Source organism: Castor canadensis, chromosome 6 (genome assembly GCF_047511655.1).
Source record: "Castor canadensis chromosome 6, mCasCan1.hap1v2, whole genome shotgun sequence".
Lineage (NCBI taxonomy): Eukaryota > Metazoa > Chordata > Mammalia > Rodentia > Castoridae > Castor > Castor canadensis.
In genome coordinates this window covers 115,526,869-115,546,940 of record NC_133391.1, presented here as the reverse complement: position 1 = coordinate 115,546,940, position 20,072 = coordinate 115,526,869, and the positions used below count along the sequence as shown (strand labels likewise).

Below are 20,072 nucleotides of genomic sequence, written 5' to 3'. Positions count from 1 at the left end.
TATAGTTGGCACTTCATATTTGAAGGTTCCACATTCAGTCAACCAATGGAAAATACTGGGGTGGGGGTGTGGATTGTGTCTGTGCTGAACGTATAGAGAATTTTCTCTCTTTTTCTGTCATTATTCCCTTAAATAATACAATGTAATAATACCTATTTATGTTGTATTAGGCAAAAGTAATCTAGAGATGATTTAACATATACTGAAGGATATTTGTAGGTTAGTTACATGCTAACGCTGTGCCATGTCACATAAGAGACATGAGCATTCCTTGGAGGTCCAGGAGCCAGTCCCCTTTAGATACTGAAGAACAACTGAATATGGAATCGTGGTTACTTCTTTTCCCAGCTCTCTCAAAACCATGTTTCAAAATGTGCCAGCCTTACCCAGCAGCATCAGCACCACCCGAAAACTTGATGGAGACCTCTCCAGAGACCTACTGCACAGAATCTCTGCAGAGGTGGCCCAGGGCTGAGGGCTTAACAAGACGTCCAGGTGCTCCCGGCCAAATTTTGGTCTGGGAACCTTCAGGCCTCACCATCACCTGGGAGTGTTATTCAAACATGTGGACTCTAATACTGTAGGGTAGGATGGGGTCCAAGAATCTGCATATGTGTTGCTTTAAAAGTAGTTCAACTTTTGGTGACTGCTCTAGTAACAATTCACAATCTTTGGAGAATAATAGAGTGAGGAAGAGATACTCTGTTTCCCTCTCCTTCTGCTTCTTTGTACTTCATTCCCACTCTGAGGGTACTTTAATTAATATGTACAGGTAATTTAAGCATTTCATTGATTCTTTTTGCAACTTAGAGGTACATTTTATTCTAATACCTAAGCCCGGAAAGTGTCATTTTTACACTTTACAGTTTTGTGAAATGGTTAAAAACATTTTCCACCACCGAAATAAATAAAATTTAAAACTGTAGATGTAGTATTATTACATTTTCAAAGATATACATAAGGATATATTTATATGTGTGAGGATACAGTTTCTTGAATGATGGGCAGCAACATAATAGTAGCCATAGAGACCATAGAAGATGAGGCAAAAGGTAAGTCCCTGTTTTATCTATGGTTTTGCTTTCTATACCTTCAATTACCTGCATGCAGCCAACCCATGTCTACAAATATCACATGGAAAATTCCAGAAATAAATAATTCATAACTTTTAAGGCCATTCTGAGTAAGGTGATGAGGTCTCACTCCATCTGACCCAGGGCTTTGCCAATGACCCTTTTGTCCAGGGTACCCACACTGTATACACTACCTACCCTTTAGTCAGGAGCCATCTCTATTAGATCAACTATCCCAGTATGTATCCCAGTGCTTGTGTTCAAGAGCCGTCCTAAAAAGTTTGGGGGAACTCATTCCCCGTGGCAATCTACAAGTCAAGCTCACCAGAGACGCTCTCTAACCAAGCAAAATACACCGCGGGCTCCTCCCCACCAAGTCTCAGCCGCGACTCCCCTTGAAGGTCCCTTAGCGAGCTGCGCGAGTGTCCCTCGCCCCGCGACCTGAATGTAGCCAAGCTCCTGTGATAGTTCACAAGCGTGTCGCCCCGGGCACCTTCACCCTGGAAGCCCCAGAGCACCATCCAGGGCACTGGGAAGGCGACGCCAGCGGGCAGCGGGGTGCGCACTGCAGTGGCACGGAGGATGAGCAGCGCTCGGGTAGGGCTGGTTAGTCCCACTCGCTATCGGGTATCCGAAAAACCAGTGCCCGACGTGCCAATCGTGTCACCTCGGGAAAGACAGAGAACTAAAATGTCACCAACGTGTGGGGACAACCTTGTCAAATCCCTTGTCCCTAACGTACAAAAACAGAAGGTACTCGCAAACTTTGGGCTGAATATCAAAGTTCCCCTAATCCCCAACACTGGCCACTGCGCGGGAGGGAAGCTGGGAGGTTTGAGTCAGGACAGTAGGCGGAGGCTGGCGCCCAGGGATGCATGTGGGACCAGAAGATCACCGTGTCCCAGGAGGGTAATGGCAGCTAAGGAAGCGACAGGCGAGCCTCACGGTCACAGCTGAGTCACAGACAGCCTCGTGGATCAAGGGCGCCCGGAGGAAAAGCGTCTGGGGCTGCGGGCGCGCGGCGCGGAGAGGGGCGTCAGGGTGGCCGAGGCTCGGGGACGCGGGGGCGGAGACCACCGGGAGGCGCTGCTCTGGCCCGTGCGCCGACCCCGGCCCCGCCTCCGGCCCCGCACGCCACGCCCCCGCCGGGGTCCGCGCCCGCCCCGCGGGTTGCCAGCCGCCGCCGAGCTCTCCGAGCGCCCGGACGCCGAGCCACAGCTTTTCGGCCGCAGGTACAGGCCGGCTGCAGCACTCGGTGGGAAGGAGCCACAGGACCGAGCCGAGCCGCCTGGCCACCAGTCCGCGGCGGGGCAGCCTCCGGGATCGCCGCCGAGCCCAGGCGCGCCGCCTGGGGACAATGGGGCCGCGGCGGCTGCTGCTGGTCGCTGCCGGCCTCAGTCTATGCGGCCCCCTGCTGTCCGTCCGCACCCCGGCCCGCAGGCCAGGTGAGAGCTGCCCGGGAGTGCGGCGGGCGGGAGGAGGAGGGACGCACGCCGAGCCCCGCTGCGCGGGTCCGGGTGGTACCTGCTCCCCAAGGGAGCTGCCCATCCACACCCCTGCCTCAGTTTCCTTCAGAAGACAATCGGGCGTTTGGACTCAGATCTAGAGTCCTCCCCAGTCACATCCAGGTCGGGGGGGTGCACCCCAGACACCCCATTCGGATCCCGGCCGGCCGCTGCCGGGTTGGACTGGGCTTGGGAGGATGCAGCCCGCCTGCCACCGGCTGTGGGTAAAGAGGAAGGGGCCTATTTTGGAGCAGGCCTCCGTGGTGCATTCATTGTCATTGTGTGGCCTGCTTCCCGCAGGACCACCTCCAAAAAGAAAGGGGTTTCCGTAGCTCCAATAAATGTCCCGTCCTTTCAATGGAAAGTAGAGGGCCACTCTCGCTGCAGTTTTGCTTTGTTGGAGTTTTTATTTCTTGCACGTTTTACAGGGAAGGAAAGTGTTGCAAAGGAAAGCCCTAGGCATGTTTAGCAGACAATAAGAAACAGAAGTCCCCAGCTCAGCCTTGTCCACAGATGGTGCACTGGGTTATAACAGATAACAGTTGTAGGACCCGGTGGTAGGGGGTTGGGATCGGTGGGGTGGGGGAGGTCTTTGTTACCAGAACCCATTTGGTCTGGGACATCTCCGCAGAGCCAGGTTCCCCAGACACCACTGGACCCTAGCTGTTCTTTTTTTTTAAATTGTTGTGCTGGGTGAGGTGCAGTTGGCATTTACAGAAATTCTTACAATGTATCAAATATCTAACTGCTGTTAATAGAATCTCTCCTCTGCTGGAAGGTGATTTCACACACTCCCTAGTAGCGGTGTACTTTCAAGTTTCTGGCTACTTGATCAAAATGAATAAATCTGGTCTACTTATTTGGTCAGCTATTTGCTATTCTCCCTTCCTCAAAGCAGGACTGAGTTGTTTTAGCCCTGGGAAGGCACTAATTAGAAAGTGAGGAAAAATGTTTTTGCATTTCTTAATAGCAATAATCCATTAGAAACTTTTAGCCACACTTTTCATGCAGAAGAAAATTTAGTGGGGTTTGGCAGTTTTGTTATCAGTGAAAGAATACACACTGTCTGTTGCTCCCACACATCAGGATTAAGAGGTGACAAAGACATAGCCATGTTCCCACTCTCCCCCTTTGCTCAGTGTGAGTTTGAAGAGATGTTCTGGGGAGAGCTCAGATCCTAGACAAGGGCCCCAAGTATAGTAGCACCTCACCAGCCTGCCTGTAGATAACATGGGTGTTGTCATCAGCAAAGGGCTGGGGAGAACTGAAAAACCGGGTATGCTGATGTTTGATTTCACATAACTTTCTGTGATTTGCTTCATTTTATTTGGGGACTAGCTCTTGAGAATACAAAGTTTTGTTTCAGATTTGGGGGATGGATGGAGAACAGGGGTACACAAATGTCACATCACCTTAGCCACTCTTCCTTACAGTAGTTCCCCAGGAGGGTTTTTGGCACCTTTAGATAATGATGTTAAAAGCTGCTGGGTTTTGCCACGTTTCTTGCTTGTGAAGGAATGGGCATGCTAAGTGGACAGCGGTATAGACAGACCACTGAGCAAATGTTGGCTAATTTACCCTCACTGGATTCTGGAACCACTTGGGAGGGAAAGAAGAAAGGAGGACAAGAAGAAAAGGAGTGTGTTTTAATTTCACCATCCCATGTCTAGCCCTTGGTCAGAAGGAATTATCGCCTACATTATCTTCCCTCACACATTTTGTTAAGGTGCAGTCTATTCCCTTTTGCTGATTCTGAAACTAAGGCCCAGAGACAGTGGCGTGCCACATTGGGAAGGGGTCTCAGAACAGTCCACTCATACTGGGCACTGACAATAAGTGGGACCTTCATCTTTAGAGAGTTTAAAATCACTTAAAAAAAAAAAAACCAAATAGGCCTGCTTTTTAATTATCACTACGTACCGGCAATTATAAAGTGTCTGACATAAATTATAGGTGCTAGGACCTCTCCTACCATCCAACAATGCTTCCCCTACCCTTGATATGCCACTGCAGGGCAGGGGGATGGGGGACAGGTGGACACAGAGGGCTTACTGTCCCAGATCCCCAATGTTGTGCACTAAGAGGAGGTATGACAGCCCTGCAGGGCTGGCCCTGCCCACCAATCTGAGCTTTTCTGCAGCACTTTTGGGCTTTTTGTTCCCACTCATCTTGGCATTTCCTGCCCTGTCGTTCTGTAGATATCTCATCTCCCCAGCCAAGTTCATGGCTTTCATTTATCCTCATGAAGTCTAGCACAGATGTTCACTTAGCACATATTTGTTGAGAAACTTGCAAGTTTGTCAAGCAGTTTGCATGCCTTTGGTCAGGCAAGATGAGATGACTTGTGTTCTTTGAAGAAGACCAGTGTCCAAGAGTAAATGGCAGCCAGGTGCCGGTAGCTCACGCCTGTAATCCTAGCTACTCAGGAGGCAGAGATCAGGAAGATAGCAGTTCAAAGCCAACCCTGAAATAGTTCGTGAGACCCTATCTCGAAAAACCATCACAAAAGTAGGGCTGGTAGAGTTGCTCTAGGTGAAGGCCCTGAGTTCAAACCCCAGTACCACAAAAAAAAAAGAGTAAAAGGCAATGTTTGGGAATTTTACAAGGATCTAGAGAGTCAATGTGTTCAAGAATAGCTGGGGGTGATGTGGTAGAGCACGCTGGGTGGGTGAGCCTCCATGCTGTCCTCCCCAATGGGTCAAGCCCAGTTCCTTAGCCAGGAATGAGGTGCCTCCCTGTGCAGGATGAGTCCCTGCTCCTCTCCAGAACCCCTAACTCATCCTCCACTTTACCCAGCTCCACTCTGCTTCCTCCCCCAAGGAATTATGCTTTCTCTGACTTCTGTTCCCATGTCATTCCTTCTGGCTTCTAATAGCCCATTTAATTAGAAACAGCTGCTCTATGGAGGCCTACACAGCCAACAACCCCACTTGGGTAATTTATAAAGGGAGTCTTATTTATTGCTCACAGGGTCTTTTGAGTAGATGTCATCCCCACTTTGTAGGTGAGAACGCTAAGACCTACAATGGTCAAGTCTAATAAGAGGTAGAATTGGGACTTGACAACAGGCCTATCTTTCCTAAGTACAGGCTTCACCTGCCATCTCTGTAGAGAGGGAGCCACCAAGACTCCCAGCCCCTCTAGTGATAGAGAAGTAACCCACTGTGCTCCCCAGCACTCCCTAGAGGGCAAAGTCTGGGCCACATTAGCTTGGTGGTCCAGGGGGTGGGGAAGAGGCATTTAGTAAACGTGTCATAGACCATAGTATCCTGCCACTTGGTTTTACTAACTGATGATAAGGCAGGCTATAAATAAATCTGTACTCATGAGTATGCTAATTAATTAGCTGTTACCACAAAGAGATGTTAATCTTGAGGCTAAACAGACTTAAAACTGGACATTTTGCCCTAAGCTGACTGGAAAGCTCTATCAATTCTGAAAGCTGGATCTCTCAGGAGCAAATAATTTTCCTCTCTCTGCCTTTCATATACCTTAGGGGCTTTGCCTGTATGTTTACATGTATGTTACATGTGGAGGTTCTCTCCTCATTTGCCCACCCTTCCTAGGTGGGAGGGCCGATTTCAGAGGTACTCCCGGCCTCCTCAGGATCCTCTCTGCCATGCACTGGCTGCCCCCACTCCTCCCTTCATCCAGCACTGATTTGCTCCTTCTTGGTAGCTCTCAATTTGCACCTTTTCTACAACACTTCTGGCCATTCTCCTTCCCTGTGACCTTTCTGCCCCCTTCCTTTCTCCTCAGTCATTTCACCTTTGTCCCATCACTCTCACAAACTGGAACTCTCTTGGGTCTTGAGCAGAAGGAGCCCAGAACAATGGGGTCCCCATTACCCTGTGTTTCTAGTCCTGCTGCTCTCCACATTTTGGACGCATATCCCTCCTTTCCCCCCACAAGGAACATCTTTGTCTCTGTCTTCTCTCTTTCCTTCTCTCCCTCCTTCACTCTGCCTTCCTTCCTTTATTTTTTTTTTAAATTCACATAACATAAAATTAATCACGTGGCAGTATACAGTTAGTGACATTTAGTACATTTACCATATTGGAATCACCACCTCTACCCAGTCCCAAAACATTGTCATCACCCCAAAAGAAAAACCCTGTGTTCACTGAGCAGTCAGTCTCCAGAGTCCCTTTTTCCTAATCCTTGGAAACCATCTATTTGCTTTTTGTGTCTATAGGTGTGCTTATCTTGGGATTTCATGTACAATGTGTGGCCTTTTGTGTCTGAGAAACTCCCCTTTCACTACAGTTTATGAGTCCCCAGCTCCCCCTTTACAGATACTACCAAAAACACTCTAGTTGTCAGGAGAGTCATTAAGAACCACGACCTTGGTTTAGATTTGACTGTGATTCTAGTATCCAGAACTCTGAAGTCTTAACAGTCAGAATTCTCTGTTTCCCTGTCCTGTGGCTTCTTTCTTTCTGCCTTTTCCTCGCTCCTGCTTGTGCCTAGAACTGTCAAACTAAATAGCACCTCTGTAGGCCAAGACGTTCCTCTGGGTATTAGCTTTCCATTCCCCACATTGACTTTGTTGTGGTACTCAGCCAAACCCTCTGAAGTCCCCACCCTAAGACATCCAAGGAAGCTTTGCCATTTAAAATGTCCTCATAGGCTTTTGTATGCTCTTCATTTGCTTTCAAAAGTAACTAGCCGTTTGAAATGACAGGAATAATTTATAATTTGTACTTATTGTATCACTTTAGGAAAAGATTTTATGTAATCTATATTTCAAGTCTCTAATAAATTAGATGTCAGGTGTTATAGTACTACAGAAAAATACTTATCAGTAGACTCTTTTTCTGCTAACCAGCAGTAAGAAGTGTAAGAAGCCCACTTTCCATTGGGACACAGTAGGGGTGTGTGTGCAGTAAAGATGGAAGGCAGTCACATGGAGATAGGAAGCAGAAGTTTTACCAAGCAATGCTCACTTTTATTTCACACTGTACATTCTGATGTTTTTTACATTATTCTACTTTTTAAAAACCATTCATTGCAACCTTACAAAGTAACTCAAAGCCACCACTGAGTCTCTACCATAATTTAATAAGTGTCAGGTGGGAAATTTGTCTCAGGGGATTGGAAAAATAAATAAATAAACAAATAAAATTTGTCTCTTACAACTTTACAAGAAGGAGCCCACTTTCCTGGAAGCGCTGTTTATGACTGCTTGTATCATGTCTAGGACCTAACTTATTTCAGTTCAGGTTTACAAACTGCAGGACTTGGGTGGGGCTGGGGGTGGAGTTAGCCAGGGTCCAAATGGAATTGGTAATCCATCCTTGACTATGAGTTCTTTTTCATTTTAGCTTGCTGTCTGGGTGGAAAGGGGAGAGTAGCCTTCCTGGAACAGGAAGCTCAGGAATGGTGACTTTGGGTGGAGAAGAGACCTGGGGGATGGGGAAAGCCAAGAAATGAGAATGGCTTCCAGGGGGGCCCACTGGCATCGCAACCCACTCCAGGAAAGGCCCTACGTGCTTCCCTTATGTGACTTTGAGCCTTGTGCACACAGTCTTGACTTCCTGTAGCTGCCCTACACCCAGCTTCCTTCCAGGCCTGCCTGTCTGTGCTTCCAGGGGAGCCCCAGCTTCTGGACTTGGACTGGGAGGAAAGGCAGCCTTCAGGGCTGGCAGCCCCTTCTTGGCCCTGCAGTTGTGTTCACTGTATTTTACCTTGAACTCTGCCCACTCTGTAGTAAAGATTCTTGGCCATTCACTGCTCTCGATTCTGTCCCATCTGGAACAACACTGTAAAGACTTGGTTTCATTGTTCGTGTCTCCCTACCATGTCTGCCTGTGCCTGAGGGCAGAGCTGTTGGCATGTTATTGGTGTGCAAGTCAACAGGACTCCAGAGTTCCCAACCATCATCACCTTAAGTTAAACACTCGCTAGTCCACACACTGCCTGCTAAAACTGTAAGGATGGCCAAATCCATCTGTTCGGTGAAATGATAAGAAACAAATGGTAATATTTTAGGAGTAGATCATGAATCACAAGTTTTTAAAGAGACAGGATAAGCCGGGCCCTTACCAGTGGCTCACGCCTGTAATCCTAGCTACTCAGGAAACAGAGATCAGGAGGGTCATGATTCGAAGCCAGCCCAGGGCAAATAGTCTGCAAGACCCTATCTCGGAAAAACAAAACCCTTCACAAACAAAGGCTGGCAGAGTGGCTGAAGATGTAGGCCCTGAGTTCAAGCCCCAGTACTACAAAAGAGAGAGAGAAAGAGAGAGAGACAGGATAAACCAAGCATGTGAGGTATATGCCTATAATCGTAACTCTCAGGAGGCAGAGGCAGGAGGATCACAAGTTTGAGTCCAAACAAACAAAAACAAGGGATGATTCAGTGTGGTCAAAGATCTACTTACTAGCTGTGTGGCTTTGAAGTAGTTACTTAGCCTCTTTGTGTCTGTGTTGTCATTTATAATACGGGAGTTATTGTGCTTATCTCATAGAAATGTTAGAGTTGTATGAGGTTAGGCAAGTGAAGTGCCTGGTGTGTAGTGGGAATTCAACAAATGTTAAGTTTTTTCCATATGCCAGTTTCCAGAAAAGTTTTAAAGAGTTAGCATCAAATGAATTCTTTACACATAAACTATGTTCAGCCTCGTGGAGTGGCTCAAATGGGTAGAGCACCTGCCTAGCAAGTGTGAAGCCCTGAGTTCAAACCCCAGTGCCACCCAAAAAACCAAAAAACTATGTTCACATGAATGTTCAAGACCTTTTTCCTTTTTGGAAGAACTAAGAAAGAAGAAAAACAAAAACAAAAACCCTTACCCTTAATTTCTAATGCCAAGTAAATAGCATAAAATGTTTGTTTTGCTTTTTGGTTTTTATTATGGAAATTATCACACATCTCCCAAAATTAGCGGTATAGTTAACCCTCCCCCAGGAACCATCACCAGCATCCACACTGTTTACATGCCACAGACTTGCTTCACCTCTAACCTCACATTCCTCCTCCCCCAACCGGAGAGTTTGAAAGCAAATCTCAGACGTGGTACCATTTTATCCTTAAATACACCAGAATATATCCCTAAAGGTAGGGACTCTTTTTCACATAAATACAGTATTAGCACACCTTAAAGAATGAACAAGTCCTTAATGGCTAATATTCAGTGTGTGTCCACATTTTCTTGATTGTCTTATAAATAACTGATAGCAGTTGGTTTTTCAAATCAGTATCAAGGAAGGTCCACGACTGCATTTGACCGATATGTCTCATCTCTTCCCACACACTTTTGTGGTGCTGGGGATCAAACCCAGGGTCTACCGCATATCTACTCCCTTTTTTTTTTTTTTAAACTGTTTATTTGTCAAAGAAACTAGACCATCTTAAAGACTGCTTTACACAGTGGATCTGGCTGAGTGCAACTTGAACTCATGGATCTTAACATATATGAGGTGTTTAATTTCATTTCCATCATTATTCTTGTGATGGTCAAACTGTCACCTCTTTTGGCCAGTGGGATCTCCTTCAGATTGACTCCACTGCTTTCTGACCTAACCCTAATATTTTTCGGAGATGCTCAAGCCTTCTGTTGTATATTTCCTACCCCAGATCTGAAACTGGCCGTTTCTAAGGAACACAGTTCTTGTCACTGGCAAGTGGCCTTTGTTTGAATTGGTGGGAGTGGAGCGTCCCAGTGATGCTGTTTTCCACTTGATAGAGTTAGTATGCTTCTGCTATGCTTCTGGTGTACTCCTCTTCATTTCTGTTTAGCCTGTGGTGTGTCTGTTATTGAGAAGTGCAAAGCACAGCTGACCTGTGTGGGAACATGGACAAGGTCCTGGAACTTCTGCATGGTTAATTCCCCAAAAGCAAGAGCAGCAGGGGGTTTGAGGGGACAGAACTCTGAGTCACAGAAGCTGGCTGGCGTGGCATAAATCCCAGGATCAAATGGGACGTTGAAAAAGCATTTAATCACCCCTCTGCTTCCAGCCAGATCGCATCAAAGTCAGAAAAGACACCGCCTGCCTCACTAATTTTAAGTCTCCAGAGCTAGGGAGTCCATATTTAAGCTAGTTAGTAATATGCTGTACTCAATAATAAAACCACTGTAGGAGCATTTAGGAGAAACCTACATCAAGTAAGACTTAGTAAGAAGTATGAGAACTGACTGGAAGATCTGCACTGCTTCCCTTTGTGAGATCATAGCTTAACGACCAAAGCAGCAATAAATTACAGGAGCTCTCAGCACACTCACAGGTCCCTTCTCCTTGACCTCTGAGCTCTGCTAGAACTGTAGAAAATTCCAGAGAAGCAAATTTGAATTTCACCCTGAGGGTCTTGGACTAATTGAAAATATCTGGTCACCTTGCTTGGTTTGGGTGTTTCTTTGATGCTGATAAACATTTTTTTTAAATTTTTGTTGGCATTCTTTAACTTCACAAAAACCAGAATATCAAACCTCTAATAGCAAGAAAAGTAATACCTGAGGCAGTGATATTTAATCAAGGGATTATGCATTCTTCCTGGGTTTGGGCTTGTAAATACTGCTTGTTTATGTGGGTACAATGTTCCCGTCTTAAACCCTGTGCTTCTGGGGAAGAACTAACCAGCAAAGACATTTCTGAAAACAAATTCTTACTGCCGAAGCACTAAATATAGAGTAAAGCCTAATGACAGTTCTGCTTTCAGACCAAGTAGTAGTATGGAAGAAGCTGAGTTATGAGTACCCAGTAGCTTTCAAATTACATCACTTTTCCTGGTAACGTCTGTATTCTTACTTGTGTATGAGCTCAGATTCAATTGCACTTTCTTCCCCTCCCTGCATCACAGAATTCCTCCAATGACCAGGCTCATAAAATTGCAGCATTGAATCACGTTATCTTAAGGCTCCTGTAGGTCAGCATTTTTACAGACACATGTCGTCGTGGCATTAAAGTGCCAGAACCCATTCAATCTTTTCTTTCCGCTCCCACACATTCATCATGACCTTGAGGGTACCTTCACAATCCACAGGGACCAACCAATATCCAGATTCTATGTGACTGAGTGAACACAAAGTTAGATGTATCACAAAATGAAGAAAGTGATATATTTGGAAAAGGTTGTAAGTTTGAAGTTTGACTTACAGATCTGAACTCTAAAGCTAAATACTTTACTGCCTGTTTATGTCCCATATATGGAAAAATAAGAGGAAGAAGAACTTAGGTTCCATTTTAACTTAAAGTAGTGGAGTGAACAAACCGTCAGGCCTGAAAGCATGCTACGTGGACATGGGAGGGAAAGGATAATAATAGTTTCCATGATTTCCAAAGTGGGTGCATGACCTACTTCACATGGGTTGCTCAGCTGCCAGATCTGTAGTCCAGATAGGTTATGAAATCCCATTTTAATAATTCTGATCTGAGTTTTAAGAGGAACAATCCAGACACGTATATGTCCTCAGAGACTTGTCTCTGGAAACATTTGGCCTTTCCTTGTGACAAATCTGCCAGGTGGCCCCTTCACTCAATCATGACGTCACTGAGATGGTTTGACCCCAGCCTCTCACTGCCAGTCTGTAGTCTCTAAGTGATATTAGTCCAGCTTTGCTCTTCACTTTGGAAATTGGTGTCAACATACTGTATTTGATTTTCTACTTATAGAATTTCCACTTGTTATTCTTTGCTGAGTTTTCCTAAGTTTTCATTATTTCAGTGGAATCTTTTCCTTTCCTCATTAAGCATAGTTGGAGTGCGTCCTTTAAAATCCTTACCTGCTCATTTCAGCATTTGGGCCATCTCCACATTGGGCTTCCATTCACTGCTTTTTGCATGAGAATGGGTCACACTTTACTGATTCTTCTTTTTTTAATTGAATATATATGTATAATAATTCTATAATTGATGTTTTGAAACACACAGACATTGTAGCATGGTGAAATCAAGCTAATTACTGTATATATTCATGCCATACTTATTTTTTGTAGTGAAAATGCTTAAAATTTAGTCACTTAGCAGTTTTCTTGTATACAATACATTTCATGGATGAGACACCATGTTATACAATAGGACTCTTGAACTTAGTCTTCCTGTCAAACTGAAATTTTGTATCTTTTGACCAATGTGTTCCCAACACCCTCCCTCCCCTGTGTACCCCATCCTTCAGCCCTTGGTAACCACCATTCTCCTCTCAGCTTCTGTGAGTTTAACCTTTTTAGATTCTACCTGTAAGTGACATCACACAGCATTTGTCTTTCTGTGCCTGGCTTATTTCACTGAACATAATGTCCTCCAAGTTTGTCTACATTGTCCTAAATGACATAATTTTCTTTTTCTAAAGGCTTACTAGTATGCCATTGCGTACATTCACCACATTTTCTTTACTCATTCTTCTGCCAATAGACACAGGTGAATTCCATATCACAGCTATTGTGAATGATGCTGACGTGAACATGGGAGTGCAGTATCTCTTCGACATACTGATTTCATTTTCTTCTGATATATGCTCAGTAGTAGGGTTGGTGAAATGTATAGCAGTTCTGTTTTTATTTTTTTGAGAAACCTTTCCATGATGTCTGTGCTAATTTACATTCCCATCAATAGTGTACAAGGGTTCCCTTTTCTCTATATCTTTACCAATATTTGTTACCTTTTGTTTTTTCATAATAGCCATTCTAACAAGGATGAAGTGGGAGGAATATCTCATTGTAGTTTTATTTTATAGTTCTCTGATGCTTAGTAATGTTGAGTATTTTTTCCTATACGTGTTGGCTATTTTACTGTCATCTTTGGAGAAATGACTATTTAATTCCTTCCCCTGTTTGTCTGTTGGGCTATTTATTTTCTTGCTATTGTGTGGATTGACTTCCTCAGATAGTAATCCCTTTCCAAGAGTATGATTTGCAAATATTTTTCTCCTTTTCCGTATTTCTCTTCACCATTGATTGTTTTCTTTGCTGTGCAGAAGGAAAGGGATTTTTAGGCTAATGTAATTCCATTTGTCTTGTTCTCTTTTTGTTAGCTGTGCTTTGGGTGTCATATCCAAAAACTTAACTGTCCAGAACAATGTCATGGAGCTTTTCCTTTATTTTCTTTTGGTCATTTCATAGTTTCAGGTCTGAGGTTGAAGTCTTTAATCCATTTTGTGTTGATTTTGTGTGTGGTATGAGATAAGGAATGAAGGAACTTATTTTTATCTAACAGGTGTTAAAGCTGGTTAGAACTTCTCAACTTTTATATCAAATGATTTCAGATTGTATCCTGGTTATTGTATTGTGAAGATTCTGAATTTCATTATGTTCCTTCAAAGAGCTTTTGCCTTAGCAGTAAATTAATTTGGATGGACCCAAACTACAGACTCTTTAGAAGTTCAAATATCACATCAGTTCTTTTCACTTAAGCAGAAGTACTTTGCATCTACCCTACACACATGCATGATTAAGTGTCAGCCAAGAATTTAGGGCTCCCTCTCTCTGGCTTTTTCCTTTCTGAGATTCTCTCCTAACTTTCCAGTGACTATGAAATTTCTCGGTAGTGGGCTTCCCATGGCCTGATTAATTTGTTAGAGTGGCTCACAGAACTCTCTCCTCTGGATCTTCAGACCATGTAGACTATAAGTTTTCTCTATGAGTTTCAGTCAACTTTTTTGGCACTGTTGTTTTTCCCTACTCTCTTACACAGCACTTACTCAGTGCTTCTGACAACTGATATGTAGAAATTGTTCCCTCATACACCGCACAGCCAGTCCTGTGGTACATGCTCCAGCAGATACCATCTAGGTATCCTCCAACTTACTCAACCCGACACTGTCTACCTGAATGTAGAATCCGATTCCCCAGGACTGTCTCCCATTTCAGGCACCAGTCACAAGTCTGGGCCTCCAGAACTTCTGACTACCCAACTACATAATGGGGTTTCTCATGGTCTCCTCTTCATTTTTCCATTTATTTGCTACAGTGGCTCAAGGAACTCAGGGAAACACTTTTTCCTATGTTTCTGCGTTTATTAGAAAGAGTATTACAAAGGTGAGTGATGAATAACTGGATGGAAGACTTGCTTAGAGCAAGATAGGCCAGAAGGGGTAATGGAGCTCCATGGCTTTCCCCTCTAGCTAACTTTGATCTTTCCTGTGACCAGCCCTAGTACTGAAACTATCTAGGGACCACTAACCACTGGTCAGGTCATTAACATACAAAAGACATTCTTGTCACTCTTAGACATTTCACAAATCTTAGTGGCTATATGCCAGTGGCTGGAAGGAGGACCAAGAACGTATTTCACAATGTCACAGACACTGGCTTTGGCCATCTCGAAAGCTAAAAGTCACTAAAAGCAAGTACCTGATATAATCTTTTCTTCCAAGATTCACCCATCTCTATCTCTACTCTCTCCTGCTACCATATTGGTAAACCTAAATGCCTTCAAGCCATTGAGGGGGTGGGCAGGGAAGGGGTGCAGAGCCTATAATTTTTACCTAAGGAAAGGTTGGATCTGGTGGGACCCTGCAGAGCCACAGCAGAAGCAGAACTGGCTCTTCTGTTGCCTTGTGCATCTCTGGCTCAGTTTGTGCTTGCAGGAAAAACTGCAAGCTTGCAGTTTGAGTAGCAGATTCACTGCTGAAACACAAAACCAGAAGTTAAAAAACCCACTGTGCTTGTCCAGTTTCCAGCCAGTTTGCAACTCCTCTAGCATCACTCCAAAAGACCTGCATGGCCGGCCTTGACTGAGCACTCCCAGAAACAGAGACCTTGCCTTTTTCTGCCATGATCCTCTCTGCCTCAGCCTCCCCATACCCGACAAAGGCTCTTTGTCCTGGTCTCCTCCATGGCAGAAGTGTAGCAAAGCTCTTTGGAAGTGAAAGCTGATTGCATTCTGCCCACTGCTTGTTAATATTCTCCAATTAATATTTCATATGTTGAGAGAGAGAATGTAAGAGAGTGATAAAAGGAAGAAGTGTAGTGTACATCCCGTACCTTTATTTTGACATCTGGTTGATACTCCAAAGAGCCTGGTTTGTCTAGAACAAAGACAAGTCTGTGGCCTGGCATAAGTGGCTGGGAACATCTGCTCAGGAAGGAGGCAGGATGACGGCTGAGGTAATAGGTATGTTGTGGTTATGTTAGGAGATCACGTGAGGGACTGTGGTTTAGACGCAGATAAGTTAGAGATTTGGAACATTCTAGTATGTGACCAAATTAAAGATCGTGGAGGAAAATTACAATGGTCATAGGATTGGGAGTCTTGGGTCCAACTCTGAATATGCTGCCTGCTTTAACAATTCCCTTCCACTTTCTGTATGGATTTTTCCATGGGAGATGGGCAGGGTGAGTTTCATAGGCGGTACAAACTAGCTGGAGAAAATATAGAAATGGAGCTGGGCACGGTGACTCACTGCTATAATCCTCACTCTCGGGGAGCAGAGACTGGGAACATGGAGGTTTAAGACCAGTTCATAAGACCTCATCTCAGTCAATGGCTGCTGTTGGGTCCTGTGCCTGTCATCCCAGCTACGCAGGAAAGCACAGATAGGAGGATCACAGGCCAGACTGGCTCAGACATAAAACAAAACCCCATCCCAAAAGTTAACCAGTGCAGAAAGGGCTGGCAGAGTGACTCAAGCAGTGGGGTGCCTGCTTACCAAGTGGGAGGCCCAGTACTGCCAAAGAAGGAGAAAAGAAGAAAAAAGAAAAGAGAAGATGCACGTGGAAGCTTGTGGAGGAAAGAAAAGCCACAGACTCTGGGAGGGATTCATATGCGTAGACAGTGGGTAAAGCATCCTTGATGTTGGGCACTCAGCCTTTCCTGAGGTCTGCAGGCTAGATGTCCGAAAGGGTGTACTTCACCTTTGTCCCTTCAAGGAGCAGAATTTTAAGTGTTTGCCATGTCAAAACAGAATGTTGCACAATATTTTGAGTTAGTTTACTCTCTAATGCAGTTTGTCATCTCTCTGGGCATGACATGGTCTTTCCCATCCACATCCCTTAAGAAGACCACAAAAAACAAATGGAAGTAAAATGTTCTTTCTACACTTCTCTTTTGCCTTTTTAAATAAATTCCTTTCTTAATTTTTATTTTTCAGAGCCAAGAGCAACAAATGCTACTGTGATGCCCCGGTCCTTTTTTCTCAGGAATTCTGATGCTAATAAATTTGAAGTATTCCCACTGGACGAGAATGAAGAGAAAAACGAAAGTGTGTTAGCTGAAAACAGATTGATGTCTTCCAATAAAAGCAATCCTGTTCAAAAACCACCCCCTGCATTCATCTCGAAAGACGCCTCGGGATACCTGACCAGCCCCTGGCTGACTGTCTTTATCCCCTCTGTTTACACCAGTGTGTTTGTGGTCAGCCTTCCCCTCAACATCCTGGCCATCGCTGTGTTCATCTTGAAAATGAAGGTCAAGAAGCCGGCTGTGGTGTACATGCTGCACCTGGCCACAGCGGACGTGTTGTTTGTGTCTGTGCTTCCGTTTAAAATCAGCTATTACTTTTCGGGCAGTGATTGGAAATTCGGCTCCGAGATGTGTCGCTTCGCCACTGCAGCGTTTTACTGCAATATGTACGCGTCCATCATGCTTATGACGGTCATAAGCATTGACCGCTTCCTGGCTGTGGTGTACCCCATCCAGTCCCTGTCCTGGCGCACCCTGGGAAGGGCTTCCTTCACCTGCCTGGCCATCTGGGCCATGGCCATCATGGGGGTGGTTCCCCTTCTTCTCAAGGAGCAGACTATCCAGGTCCCGGGGCTCAACATCACCACCTGTCACGATGTCCTCAACGAAACCCTGCTGGAAGGCTTTTATGCCTATTACTTCTCGGCCTTCTCGGCGGTCTTCTTTTTTGTGCCCTTGATCATTTCCACAGTGTGCTATGTGTCTATCATCCGATGTCTTAGCTCTTCCGCAGTCGCCAACCGGAGCAAGAAATCCCGGGCTTTGTTCCTGTCCGCTGCCGTTTTCTGCATCTTCATCATCTGCTTTGGTCCCACCAATGTCCTCCTGGTGATGCATTACCTGTTCCTCTCTCACAGTCCCGCCACAGAGGCCGCCTACTTCGCTTACCTCCTCTGCGTCTGTGTCAGCAGCGTGAGCTGTTGCATCGACCCCTTGATTTACTACTACGCTTCTTCCGAGTGCCAGAGGCACCTCTACAGCATCTTGTGCTGCAGAGAAAGTTCCGACCCCAACAGTTACAACAGCAGTGGCCAGCTGATGCCGAGTAAAATGGACACCTGCTCTAGTAATGTGAATAATAGCATATACAGAAAGCTGCTAACCTAAGAAAAGGGACCACTGCTGGCTGAAAAAGTGAGTCACCTGGGGATTCTGTTAGTCCCTGGCACAACTTCACCACCTAAAACAACACGTGTCTGATTTGCATGCATGCTTCTTACAAAAGCCATCAAACCCATCGACTGGTTAATTACCAGAAAAGAGAACAGGAGTAGAAGACTAGAGGACAATGTTATTTTAAGGGAGTTTCATCAGTGCTACCATAGTAACTGAATGTCACTTTGTTATGTATGGAGGTGACTTTATATTTGTATGTTGTATGCACACACATGTATGATTTGCAGGGCAGTATGGAATAGGCACTTTGAAACCCTCTGTTTTTCCCCAGCAATTGTGGACATAATCTTTGATTCTCTGACTTAATATGTAAAGTCTGAGGTCAACCCCAAACATCTGAAGATGTCCAGCAGTAGTGAAGGAGTCCATAGTTTGGACTTAAACTTTTGCAAATACATCTGCTTTGAAACTCTTTGACAGCAGTGTTTAAGTTATGGAAGGATGAAATGGGTAGAGAAAGTTCTAGTGTTTTTCAGTTTAAACATCAAAATTAAAATTATCAAAACAGATGAAAAACCCAAGTGGTAGAATACCTGCCTAGCAAGTTGTGAGGCCGAAAGTTCAAACCCCAGTACTGCCAAAAAAAAAAAAAGTGGTATGGGTAGCATTTTCTCCATTTTGCACACTGTATTAGTAAACTTAGCATAAGAGCCATTAGGACCACAGGCTTCCTTTCAGAGCAGTCTACCCCAAGAGCTGCTCGCTCCCACCCAATGGAAGACTCCAAACAGCAGGTCCATGGCAGAGCTGCACGATGGCCAGAAACCCCCCAGCTGAGCCTCCCAGACAGCAGTGAGATTGAAGCCACCACACTCACTCTATCCTCCTGGGGCCCCCACGGGTTGGCTGTGAACTGATTACATTAATTAGAAACCACCAAGACAGGATGTGACATCCTGGGAGATAGTAACTATGAAAGACATCTCTGTCCATCTTAGGAACTGAGAAAGTAGCCGTCCTGCAAGGCTGGCTTTCACGCAGAAGTGCCCCATGTACCCCGGGTACTCTGATGGGCGCCAGGCCTACAGAGTGGAATAAGACTGAGACCTGCCCTCACAAGAGCCAAGTAGAGGTGACGCAATGTAAATATGTGCCATTCTATAAAGCATTTTTACAGATGATGCCGTATTTTAGCCTGTCAGCTAAACAACCCTGCATATTTGGGATTCTGCTTCCTGTGGTTATAACATAAAATGAAAGCACAATACAGGATGTAGTTTTTAAAAAACAAACCCTTCAGTCTACATTAATTGGACACTTTATTTATAAATGTTTTCCTTCATAAGTTTCTCAAGTCAAGTTTTCTTTTAAGCATCATGTCTGTCTGTGGTTAGAAATAACAGAAGAAAGTGGAATTGACATTGAAACCTAGGAAAGTTAGTTTTCATTCACTTTCCTTAAGAGTTAATGAGATGATTTGAAAACTTTTGTTTAACCCTGTGGTAAGTATCGAGCATAGAAATGTTTGAGTTTGGCAAAGTAATTTGAAAATTGGGTTGAATTATCTCTCTTTTTCCTGATGAAAGGAAAATGGTGTCATTTTAAACAACATAAAAAAGTGGGAAAGTTACATGGTAAAACGTTTATCTATTTACAAGAGCAAAGTACTTCCAAATATCATAGAGTACTTTAGACAAAAGTAATATAATTATTGTAAGTAGAAGGTAGCACTGATTTTATTAGATACTAAACTCACTTTATCTGAACCACTGGAGATTTACTGTCCTTGTTTATTCAGTCTACATATTAAATTACCTCTGGCTTAATATAACTAATATTACTGTACTTATATTGTTTCACTCTTTTTATGTTCACTCTTATTAAAAAGTGATAATATAACCTATATTAATAAACACTGAAAATGTGCTAGGTGTCTATTTGGAGTGGGTTATTATTGCATCTTTGGGGCTGTGGCAGGACAGCACACTTTAGGGTTTAACTGAAGAGCTCGTAGTGAGCGGGATTTGCAGAGGTGTAGATGGGGCTAGGGGAACAAGCAGTGACTGACGGGAAAACCATTGCTGTCCTCTTGATGACTCTAATCAGAATTTGGCCCTTGCGCTCTGATGAGGAATCCAACAGAACACGTGGATATAGTGAGAGAAATACGGAGCTGTATTAGGAAAGGCAAGGAGATTATAATTGGGGTCTCTGCCAGGTAGAATGGAGGCACCATGTGCAGGGGGAAAAAAGGGCAGAATTT

The 20,072-nt window shown here is 44.5% G+C and overlaps 1 protein-coding gene across 1 annotated transcript; it reads left to right on the top strand.

The window, feature by feature from the left end:
* The first annotated feature begins 2,233 nt into the window (after positions 1-2,233).
* F2r (coagulation factor II thrombin receptor) lies at positions 2,234-19,735 on the top strand. Its single transcript, XM_020186503.2, has 2 exons — positions 2,234-2,518; positions 16,602-19,735. The coding sequence occupies exons 1-2, from the start codon at positions 2,431-2,433 to the stop codon at positions 17,798-17,800; spliced, it is 1,287 nt and encodes a 428-aa protein (XP_020042092.2). The 5' UTR covers positions 2,234-2,430; the 3' UTR covers positions 17,801-19,735.
* Positions 19,736-20,072: the final 337 nt, after the last annotated feature.